This window comes from Paramisgurnus dabryanus, chromosome 11, assembly GCF_030506205.2.
Source record: "Paramisgurnus dabryanus chromosome 11, PD_genome_1.1, whole genome shotgun sequence".
Lineage (NCBI taxonomy): Eukaryota > Metazoa > Chordata > Actinopteri > Cypriniformes > Cobitidae > Paramisgurnus > Paramisgurnus dabryanus.
In genome coordinates this window covers 24514810-24526044 of record NC_133347.1, presented here as the reverse complement: position 1 = coordinate 24526044, position 11235 = coordinate 24514810, and the positions used below count along the sequence as shown (strand labels likewise).

Sequence of the window (11235 nt, the reverse complement as noted above, 5' to 3'; positions counted from 1 at the left end):
CAGTACAGTACGGACACTTCTGACTCAACAGCCATCAGTAAAAAGCCATGGATAACTTGAAATGGGGATAACAGTATATACAGTTTTATATAGTTTACATGTTAGCGTACACTTAAAAAAATGCTGGGTTATTTTTAAGCCAGCATTGGGTCAGAAAGGGACGAACACAGCCCCTTGGGTTGTAATTTAACCTATGCTGGGTGGTTTTAACCCAAAATGCTGGGTTGTTTTAATCCATTGTTGGGTCAAATATAAAAAAGTTTGGGTTGATTTAACCTATCGGCTGAGCTCGTCCCTTTTTAACCCTTACTGCTGAGTTATAAAATAACCCAGACATTTTTAGAGTGCATGCATTCACCCTGCATCAACAGGGACGAGAAGACCTTATTCAATCCAAGCTTTTTTAGTGGTTTGTGAAATACAAAAAATCTAAATCAACGTATAAAATATACATATATCAGTGAGTAGACTATACATGTTGTGATAAAACAGATGGTCAATGGCTCTTATCCTGTTTGGCATTCACAGCTGTTTGGCCTTCACAAATTTCAAGCTAAATTAACTTCATGCACTGAAGAAATCTGTATTGTGTATGTGTATGTGTTGAATACTTTTAGTTTCACATACTGAAACTGAAAGCAAAAATCATAAATAACACTTCAATACTCATTTAGCATTGTTTTGTCAGTACTTTTTTATAAAGTTATAATTTACTGCCTTATATTTTCAAGTATAATCGATTTGGCTTTACACGTCATTATTTTTATCTTAGAGATAGAGATGAGTTGCTGTTAGTATAACTTATAAAATATATTTAAAGAAGTTAAGCAATTTTAACTTGAACATTTTCTTGAAAAAATTAAGGCAGCAAATATTTTTTTAAGTGAGTCTGCTGGTCTTATCTGCCATAAACATAATTTCAACCATTAACAGTAGTACCCTTTAAAAAGCTCCTAATATGAACCATTTAGGTATAGATATGTATATATTTGGAACCAATATGTACCTCTGTGGTACTGATATGATAACTTTTTAGATATAAAGGTGTACTTTTTAAAAGGGTACCACCCCAGTGACTACTGTAGGGACCATTTTTCAACTTTTTTCTCTGACATTGCAGTCACACAGATGGTGTGAAAAAACTCTGATATACATACACCTAACTATTTCATATTTACAAAACTACACTTCTTAAATCTTCAAGTAGGCATTTAAGTTTTTGATGCAACCCCAAAAACAGCTAAAAGTGGAAAACCCCAGTAGATATTCACAGTCGTAGTCGTTCACTAGTAGTATAAACATCGACACTAGGCTCTCTGCATTGCTTATTGTGTTATTGGCTGTATGTAAAAATGGTTACAGCTACAGTGGCCCTGTCCCACATGGCACACTTCATGTGGACTTTTGGTCTTGCTTAGTCTACGAGTCCGTAGGGTGGCCCATCTGACATTTTTACGCTCCGAAGTGTGCTCATCTTTGCACCCTTGATGCGGTCTTCAGCGAATTTCACGCAATTTACCAACCCAAAAGTCCTTGCGAAAGAGCAACCAGACCAATCAGATGACGGAAGGAATGAGTTCACCCTAGTGGGCAACTTCTCTTCCTATTTTCCGGCTTGACGCTCGAGTCTGTCCCAAAATACAACTCTGGTGCGCCCTCGTGGACTCACGTCATGGATCCCTAAGTTCTGCACTACATGATGTCATCAAAGTGTGGACTCTGAGGAAGTCCACAAGTCCGGAGTGTGCCATTGGGGACAGGGACAGTGTATCTCTTCATTAATTAATGGATGCAAGTCGCTTTGGATGAAAGTGTCTGCCAAATGCATCAATGTAAATACAGTATAAAATCTCAGTTCAGGTGAACTCTTCACTCACAGAGGCAGATGTTGGAACAGTAAACTCACCAGATTGTGGTTAGTTGCATTGGAATCATCTTCAGGAAATGGTTTGGACACACCCAGTGCAACACAATTTGCGAAGATGGCCAACAAAATGAATATGTCAAAGGGCTTGAAGGTCAAAGGTCAAGGAACAAACCATTAAGAAAATACAAGTGATAACACACACACACACACACATAGGGCACACACCAACACAACACGCAGGTCATAAGGATATTTCCACTCCACTAGGGCCAATGCGGCCATGCGTATGGGGTTACTGAGCGTGAGGCAGCAGAGGGCCCTTGGGGCCCGCAAGGCCGATTTGTTTGCCTGCGTGTGTTTCTTGGTTCCTCCGGCTCTTTTCTGCCCTGCAGAACCTGTTGAGTTGAGTGTGTCCGTCTTGCTGGGGTCTGACCCGGCCAAGCCTCCATCTAAAATAAAGTGTTTTCCAATTACATTTCCTTTCCAGTAACATGAATGTGATTATTTGTGAATGTACATTCCCAATACTTTTAATAAACTATTAAATAGATTAATATTTCCCTCAGACTTTTTGGATATACAGGTCATTTATTCATTCCTTCCTTCATATATCATTTTTTTAGGGTTATGGGTGTTTCAAGTATTTTAGATATTTTTATAGAGACTTAAGACATCCTTTTTGAAACAAAATAAAAGAAACCATTAGAGAAAGTCTGATTTAATGGTAGTGGGATTGGTTTTAATGAAAACTATGGTCTCTGTTTCTCTCTATGTTGGGTTCTATTGGTGGGATGTTATCTAGTAAATGGGAACCAACATAACACAATTACATCCTCAAATACACTACATACAATTTAGCAATGGTATTAATAGTTAACAGCTGATTTTTGTAATAGAAACCAGTAGACCATTAGTTTTTATCCAGCAGGATATTTGACTAGGGCAAATGAAAAGCGAATAAAGTTGTTATAATCACACTTATCAACAAACTTATTATTATATGAATGAAAGAATCAAGAATGAAATATTAACTATTTGAAAAACATGTCTGGTTAATATGTGCATTGGCTATGCGCGTAACTCACCTTTTGTTGGCGCGTCCATTTCCACTGCTTCTCCACGACTAGCTTATTTCCAGAATCTCACATGCAGTAACACTATTGAACTGACAATTTAAAACTTAATTCATATCACATTTATTGTTTAACACGAGCCAGAAAGAAATGTGTCGCTCGCGCGCACGCCGCGCAGCAGTCGGTAGGTGCAACAGCTTAGCTAAGCGCGCTCCATTAAAACACTACAAACCGTTACATTTCAAGACTGACCCAATTACCGGTGACCAAATTAAATGAAAAATGACCAACTTTACATGAGCATAACATATTTGGATAGTAAAGTATTTTACGCGTATTAAGGAAAACAAATGTATACACCTATCCTCCTCTTCCCGTATTTCTCAGTAGTAAGCCTTGAATCAGGATTAACTCTGAATCTGAGCCGGTTAATAGAGATGACTGAGCTGAAACCTTTCAAGTGAGACACGAGGATATGTCTAGATGCCTTGTAAACTATGTTAAACAAATGCATTTGATTTAGTGCATTTTTAAAGTTTACAGACCTTGCCAAGTAAAAACAATCATTTATGAGCAATTATCAAGTTAAAGTTGTTATTTTAATCGTTATTAATACTGCTATTAGATTCTGAAGATCACAAAAAAAACAATTTTTTATTTCTTAGCGTTTCTTCGCATTATTTCGCAAAATAATATTCTAATAAGGACATCGCCACTTTGTGGCAGCGCGCAGAAATAACAAAGCATGGTGTTTTCTGCAAGTGTATTTATTATCATCACGGCAATGGATGAACATTTACTGAAAATACAAGGCAAATGATGTTGTAAACATTAAATGTGGCATGCATGCGTGAATTAAAAATAATGACATAAAAATAATGACATAAAAGCATAAACATAAATAAGATGGAGGACATAGAGTAATATAAAGTATTTGTTATGCATACATAAAGTATACATAAATATGACATTTAACATTCAAGTTACTCGATTTTGTGTATTCATTGTCTTAGGTATGAAGGAATGAAAACAGAGTATGTTTAATGTCCTTTAAAGGCTGTCAATGTAAAAGAAATAAAAAAAGGCTGTAGAGTTACATCTCTTAGGAATGCTAATGCACCACATTATGGTCTACTACATCTCAATATCTTAGATCATTTACATCAATGATTATATATATATATATATATATATATATATATATATATATATATATATATTGCATCTCTCCTGTCTGTGGAAATAAGACATTTTCCTCTTGCAATGTCAGTGAAGACAATGTACTTCATGAGAACATGAAGAATAAATAATCTTGGTCTTCATTCAAAAGGGTTGCTATAACAGAGAAGTCACCTTGGCAATTTGTGAGAGCAACCAAACAAGGCATAACTTCATTACAAACAAAATAAGATAAAATTTAAAACAAATCGTTCTGATCGGTCACCTAATGCACAATAACAACGGCCGTAATAATTTATGGAAATAAATGGAAATAATTTCCTTTTTTCTCTAAATCTTCATCTCTTCAGAAATATTTCCTTTACAAAAATTAAGGATTAAGGATAAAATAACTTCAGTGTTGGCATTGCTTTATCCGAGAAACCTCTAATTATGACTTGGCATAATAACTCCATTTAATGCCATGTTTAAAAGGCATTACTTTTCTATATTTTGTTTAAGACACCTTGTATTGTATATAGTAAGACATTTTAGTCCTTCTTAAGCAACTTGAGTACCAACAAGTAATCATTAACACTTGAGCCGGTAACCTGTTTGCTTTAAATCACTCTCCACGCCAATTCTTCATATAAAAAGTTATTTTCACTGGGTTCATCTTGCATACCTGAGAGACTTTTAATACTATGACATACATATCTTGCCAATATCACTCGTATGTGTATTTTTGAAAATATGCATAAAGAAAATAAGTGCCCAGGAAAGAAGAAACGAATCTTAGTACAGGTGCTTAATAGCTATGATCCGGCTTCTTGTTCCTGTCCCAGAGCTTCCAGTAACAGGCCCATAGGAGTCCTCTTCAGTCCTATACTCTCCAGCTTGTTCTCCAGTTTATTTTTAAGACTTCTGAGTCTTACTGAAGCATGAATAAGAACCACTAAAGGAAAGAAGACAATGATGTTTAGTACTGCACAATAATACATAAGGGTGATTATATGATTGTCAACTCTGTTACCAAGGTTGACTGACAGTCATACACAGAGAAACACACACACACACACACACACACACACACACACACGATTGTAAGCACTGTAACTTTACCTTGGTAACAAACTAAAAGTTTTTTAACATCTTATGATCCATGACAATGAGTACCAAATTATTAAAATGATTTTGAAAAAAGCAAATAATGACTTTGGACACCAAATGCCCCTGCAATTATATAAGCACCCATACTGTGCTTTGAGGAGCTGAATAAAAACTAAACTAAGTTAAAACAAACTTGTGAGATACTGTAGATAACTCGAAATAGTAACCTAATATTGGGAAGGCTATGCCAAAAAGAAACACGGCCACCCCTCCTAAGACAGACAGAAGAAGGTAGCTGGAGCCCAGGATCGCAGCAGAGCAGAGTGATGGATGATTCCTCCGAAATCTTCGAACAACAGACTTGTTTTCCGCAGCCCAGACAAACCCCAAAAACAAAAGGATCACAACTGTCGCCCCGAGAATCAGCTGGAATGGTTGAAAATACCTATGGCACAATATACACAAAATTATTAAAGACTGATGCTACTGATGTTTACATGAAAAGTGAAAGTAGTATGGCTTTATGAGGTGTAACTGTATTTTAATCTGTCTGGGGTTAGGATAGGATTGCTAAAAAATATTATTACTGCTTTGTTACTAACTTAACTGGAGACTTTATGGCTGTCATCCTTATGCTAGTGAATGGTTGTATGCATCCATGCAACAATGGCATAACCCGTTTATTTATTTCAGTCACAGAAAAACATTATTTTTGTTTACGAAAATTTTAGAATTTAGTGCTGTTATCGGGTGAGGTTATGGTTATAAATAAATGCAAAACAATGAACAGGTCTGAATGAAGGAACACGTCACTGGTGTTTACTCACCCGACTATAATAAGAAAAGCCACGACAAAGGCGAAATAGTTTGACTGGTAATACAGCAAGTTGTTTATGATCCGGTTATTCCAGCGCTCCAGGTTACGGATATCAGGCGCTGAAAACCGAGCAGAACCTAAGAAAAAATCATCCAAGGATCGGAAAGGCGGAGGCTGAAAGTCCACCATTTTTGACGCGGTTGGCGACTACATTTCCCAGCATGCACTGCGTTCCGTTTCCGTAAAACGATTACAGGCTGCACTGGAAAAATTGCCACACAAGCAAAACATTTTTTTTTATGAGATAGCTTTTTAAAAAATTATAACATTTTCTTTAAGTGGAATAAATGAGATAAAATAATAACAATAAATTATTATTGTTTTTATTATCACACATCAATATCAAGCCTAAAATACTTTATTGAAATGTAAAAAAATTATCTCCAAATATTTCCAAAGCTCCAAATAAATAATCTAATAAAAGAACATCTTGCAAACTAACCAGTACAAAAGTGGGGAAATAAAATGCACTAAAGACAAGAGATAAATGCCTTGAAATTCATTTGATTGAGGAGCAATAAACTGAATATCAATTCCATATTAATGTCAAAAGATAGGTTTGAAAAAAATCAACAAATTTTTAATTTAAGTAAATTACTGAAAAGAGACTAGGCTTACATCAGTGATTTCTTAAACTTTTCCGGTGTGCCCCCCAAATAAAATGTATGACATAAAACATTCTAAAATGTAAAAATTAATTAAACAAAACATATTCAATTATACAACGTATTGCCTTTGGTTAGTAGGCTTAATTTTCTGAGGTTTAATTTATGATAAATGTATGTATTTTATAAAATGTCATAGAACTAGGGCTCCTTGGCACCATCTCGTGTCCTCCAGTTTGAGAACCACTGCACTACATTTTCAAAAGCTCACAATTTTACATAGCAAAAAAAACTCTAAAACAGAAACCATCTCAATAACTGCCCAGGTTCATGTCATGGATTATATACACATTTATAACACAGTAATACAATGTAAAAATGCTCAATTACATTACACTATTAATAATTAAATTATTGAAAATGTATCTTTAAACTGAACTGCTTGACTTGGATTATGTAATGTGACCAACTAAAAAGTGTTTTTCTCAAGTGTAGAATCATTTTACTTATTCATAGATTTGCCTTTTAAACAGGAGATTGACAGTATTGTAATATTGTAGGTATAACAAACTTATTATCTTTTTTATTCCCTTTGAAACATTAGAAAATACCAAAGTGTATATTACAATTGTTAAATACTACAAATTACTTACGGTTTGCCCCTGAGTGATAGCTAATACAGGATGATTTAGATTCTAACCCACTTATCTTAAGGGGGTCGTGTAAACTGTGCAAAAGCTGCAGAACTTCTTAAAGCGATAGTTCACCCAAAAATGAAACCTCATGTTGCTGTATGAATGGATTTTTCTGCTGAACACAAAGGAAGATATTTGCAATCAAGCAGAGAGCACCATCGACTTCAATAGTAGGAAAAATACTACTATGGAAGTCAATGGTGCTCGATTTGGTTACAAACATTGCTCAAAATATCTTCTTTTGTGTTCAGCAAAACAAAGAAATTATACAGGTTTGTAACAACATGAGGGTGAGTTAATGATGACAATTTATTTTTGGGTAACCTATCCCTTTACCTATCCCCACTGTTTTACTGATACTGTCCAAAACCACGTGATTCCTGGCCACCTTCTTTTGGGGGAAGCTGACTTGGGTCCTCCGCAATAGGACTCGCTATACAAGAAGGAAAGTGCAATGGGTGAAAACACTATTAGAATCACAATGAAAATATCTTTTCAATTTTAAAGTTAGTCAGACTGAATCAGCTCTATATGTCTCCTGCGCTGTTTAACTCACGGTTTTGAAACTGTTGTGCTGTGTATCTAGTAAGGAGTATCCCAACACCCTCAATTAGAGCAAGAAGAATTCCTCCCATCATTGCAGAGCCCACCATAGCCAGTGGACCACCTAAAACAAAAGCGTGCCCATAATGCAAACACTTTTTAAATCGGCACACTTATGATTTAGAAGCATTGTGGTAAATTGACAATTCAGAACCTTTTCAGTCACTGATCAAATTATATGCATATAAAAACAGAAGACAACACTCAAGAATAGAGTTTAATGATGCATGTATGTTATACAAAATAATAATATCAGGTAATAATATCCAGTGAGTTGTTATGTATCTATTTTTGTCATAAAACTTACTGCGTGCAGCCAGTATAGCTCCAGTCATAGCTCCACTGGTGATGGAGTTCCAGGGGTCTTCTTTACCCCGCAAACGCACCAGACCACAGTCTATGGTGGAAAATAACCCACCCCATACAGCAAAACTACCTAAAATAAGAGGCAAAGCTCAGGTCAGAATTTAAAATCTCTTATTAAAGGTACATACTACTGATATACAAAAGCCTAATCATTTAAATTACAATGATCATTTCTCAACCCAGTTTAATCTGTGCCTATAATTACATAAATACATTTATGTCAAATGGGGCAAGAAGCAATAACACAAGCAAAATGTTTCTGTAGCTCACTTGGTGAAGCAAAATATGTCACAGGTTGGATTCTGATTGAAAAAGATGAATAGTTTGAATGCGCTAAAAGACATTTTGGATACAAGCATCTACCTCCAATTTGTGGTGCTCTTACTCTCACAGCATTTACACTCCCTCTTAGCCTATGTCGTACACCCTAAGGGACAGAGCATACACTTCACTGTATATTCACAGTGAGTTCATGTGTTGGTAATAGGTAATGTCAATAATTTCTGTATATCGGTAAAGCTTACCACAGGAGCATTCCGAAAACCTTTTACAGTCTGAAACACGCCCCCTCCAATAGCACCCATGGTAAAGGCTCCGCCACAGTCATCAACTATCCTCCATGGACTACAAAAAAAAAAAAGGGAATAAAGAGAGCGATGTAGTTAATGCAACAAAAACATATATTTGTTTCATGTCAAGTTAACACACAGTGTGTCTATAGATAACATGAAATGTATGCCATGTATTTGAAAGTGTGAACATAATGTAATGTTTCGGTATTTTTCTATTCTTTCTAAATTTTAATAATTTTTTTGCATTTATTTAAAAATGCTCTTGCACTGTAAAAATATTGTGCAAAATGCAAATTATTGTTTTTTTATAACTGTTATTTTTAGTCATAGTAAATAAAGTGCATATAAAGATTGCATGAATAGAATAATTACCAAATTTTAAAATTGTTTAAAATATTTTAAAAGCGTTTCATGAGTCAGGCAATGAAGGAAACAGATAAACGTGCCTCTTCAGCGCTAGATGAGATCTCACTTCATACAGTAGGCTGTATGTTGTTTTTCCTGCGCTCAGTCTCTAATGTATCAACAGTGTCAGCTGTTGTATCAGACTACTTCAGATAATTGCAGTCCACAAACAAATAAATCAATGCACGAACGAGAATGTAAACAGCTCTAATAATATCTGCCACCTGCCACAACCTAAAATGCGAACATTTAAAAAAGTGAAGTTAAAAAGCTTGTACTTTACCAAGGTTCACGGGCATACTCCTCCATGATGACGCTGATGACGTCGTCTTCTTCTTCTTCTTCGTCCTGTTTACTCCTGTGGAGTATTAGCGCCACCTGCCGTATATCTCCATGGGTGATGCTTCTGTAGGCTTTTGCATTTTCTTTCACTAGCCCTGTACTTTTTGAAAAGTTTAAAACATCCCTATACCAGAAAATCTCTCAGTCCCTTTCCCAAGATGGCTTTAATATTCAATGGTCTATCTGTAAAATCACTAAAACGTCGATTTGCTTTAAAAACAAAAACAAAACAAAAAACATTAAAAAAAAACATGTTATACTGTTAAACACTTCACTCATCACACATAGCCTACCATTTGCTAGCGTTGAATTTGAGCTTGGTGATCATTAGGCCTGAATTTTTATTTTCCTACTGTTTTTTCAATATTATAATACAACCTCCCTTTAGTACTATTTTCCCCAAATTTCCTGCCATGTACTACTTTCCTTTAAATCATTGACTTAACTTTTCTTCTACCCAGGGGTTCTTTAATCTTCACCAGATTTTCTTTAATAAGATATTTTTATAAATGATGGTAATAAGGATACAGCTGATTGTAACTGACTTACATAGTAGGAAAACAAATATGATGGAATTCATTTGGGTGCCGTCAACTGTGTGCTTACCATCATTTATCAAAATATCTTCTTCATAATTATCACAATACTTCCATAATATTAGTTTTCCTACTATGAAAGTCATTGGTTGCAATCAGCTGTGCTACCATCATTTATCAAAATATCTTATTATATATGACGACAGCATGCCGTCTTTGCAAGAATATATGAATACATACTGTACTCGTATAGCAAGTTTTTGACTGTGGGGATGTTTGGATTTATACATTTTTAAAACTTTTTTTATTATGAAACCATTAATTTCATTATCACTATATCCTTCTTTATTTTCCCAGGCCTCAATAATGTCATATCAACAATAGGTTCAGGAAACTCCCAAACTGATACACCATGTAGAAGATTAAGGTATTGTTCTCATTTTCTAAATCAAGGGGTTTCAGAAAGTTTTAAGGGGTCCTCAAAATAATTCAATAGAAAAAGACAAAGCAAAATCTGTAAAAGTGTTCTGTGTAGTCCTTTATAAACAATTTGGTGTAATCACAATTACTATTTATCTAACACAAATGTTTTCTGGTGACGTCAGTGTGCTTACGCAACTTTTACATGACATAAAAAAAAATGTGTTCAGCAAAATGTTATACCATTATATGCAAATGACTAATATCTTGTTTATTGATTGTAATATGACTGGCAAAAACAGAAACAACAAACAAACGGGAAAATCGACATTCCGCATTAAAATCAAATTAAATTTTATTTCACACTAGACCATTAAAACTCCAGAAAGTCTAATGCAACTAATTTGAGTCTGACATAACCAACAAAGGATGTTCCACTAAAGCAATCTCTATGAAATTATTTGATAAAAGTCCTAAACTGTAATCGCCGAGGACTGTGATTTATCCACCTGCGCTGAGAAAAGTAACAGTTGCCGGTGTTGTGACAGGCAGAATCAGCGTTTTGGTGAATAATAATAATAATATTAATAATAATAATAATAATTT

At 35.0% G+C, this 11235-nt stretch overlaps 2 protein-coding genes across 2 annotated transcripts; both read right to left on the bottom strand.

Annotated features, from left to right (window-relative positions):
* Positions 1-3697: 3697 nt before the first annotated feature.
* On the bottom strand, positions 3698-6249 carry praf2 (PRA1 domain family, member 2). Its single transcript, XM_065247564.1, has 3 exons — positions 6036-6249; positions 5436-5653; positions 3698-5053 (listed from the first exon to the last, which is right to left on the bottom strand). The coding sequence occupies exons 1-3, from the start codon at positions 6212-6214 to the stop codon at positions 4914-4916; spliced, it is 537 nt and encodes a 178-aa protein (XP_065103636.1). The 5' UTR covers positions 6215-6249; the 3' UTR covers positions 3698-4913.
* A 777-nt stretch (positions 6250-7026) lies between these two features.
* On the bottom strand, positions 7027-9674 carry timm17b (translocase of inner mitochondrial membrane 17 homolog B (yeast)). Its single transcript, XM_065247565.2, has 6 exons — positions 9615-9674; positions 8879-8978; positions 8718-8781; positions 8296-8424; positions 7942-8052; positions 7027-7818 (listed from the first exon to the last, which is right to left on the bottom strand). Exons 1-6 carry the CDS (start codon positions 9638-9640, stop codon positions 7736-7738), a joined length of 513 nt encoding a protein of 170 aa, XP_065103637.1. The 5' UTR covers positions 9641-9674; the 3' UTR covers positions 7027-7735.
* Between the last annotated feature and the right edge of the window lie 1561 nt (positions 9675-11235).

What these genes read in the sequence shown, in the direction of transcription:
- timm17b (XM_065247565.2), bottom strand. Translation starts at nt 9,640, where the DNA reads ATGGAGGAGTATGCCCGTGAACCTTG. An exon ending in GAGTATGCCCGTGAACCTTG is followed by an intron (nt 8,979 to 9,614) that starts GTAAAGTACAAG and finishes TTTTTTTTGTAG; the next exon opens with TCCATGGAGGATAGTTGATG. An exon ending in AGCTATACTGGCTGCACGCA is followed by an intron (nt 8,053 to 8,295) that starts GTAAGTTTTATG and finishes CTTTTGTTTTAG; the next exon opens with GTGGTCCACTGGCTATGGTG.
- praf2 (XM_065247564.1), bottom strand. Translation starts at nt 6,214, where the DNA reads ATGGTGGACTTTCAGCCTCCGCCTTTCCGATCCTTGGATGATTTTTTC. An exon ending in GCTTTTCTTATTATAGTCGG is followed by an intron (nt 5,654 to 6,035) that starts GTGAGTAAACAC and finishes ATTGTGCCATAG; the next exon opens with GTATTTTCAACCATTCCAGC. An exon ending in CATAGCCTTCCCAATATTAG is followed by an intron (nt 5,054 to 5,435) that starts GTTACTATTTCG and finishes TCTTTCCTTTAG; the next exon opens with TGGTTCTTATTCATGCTTCA.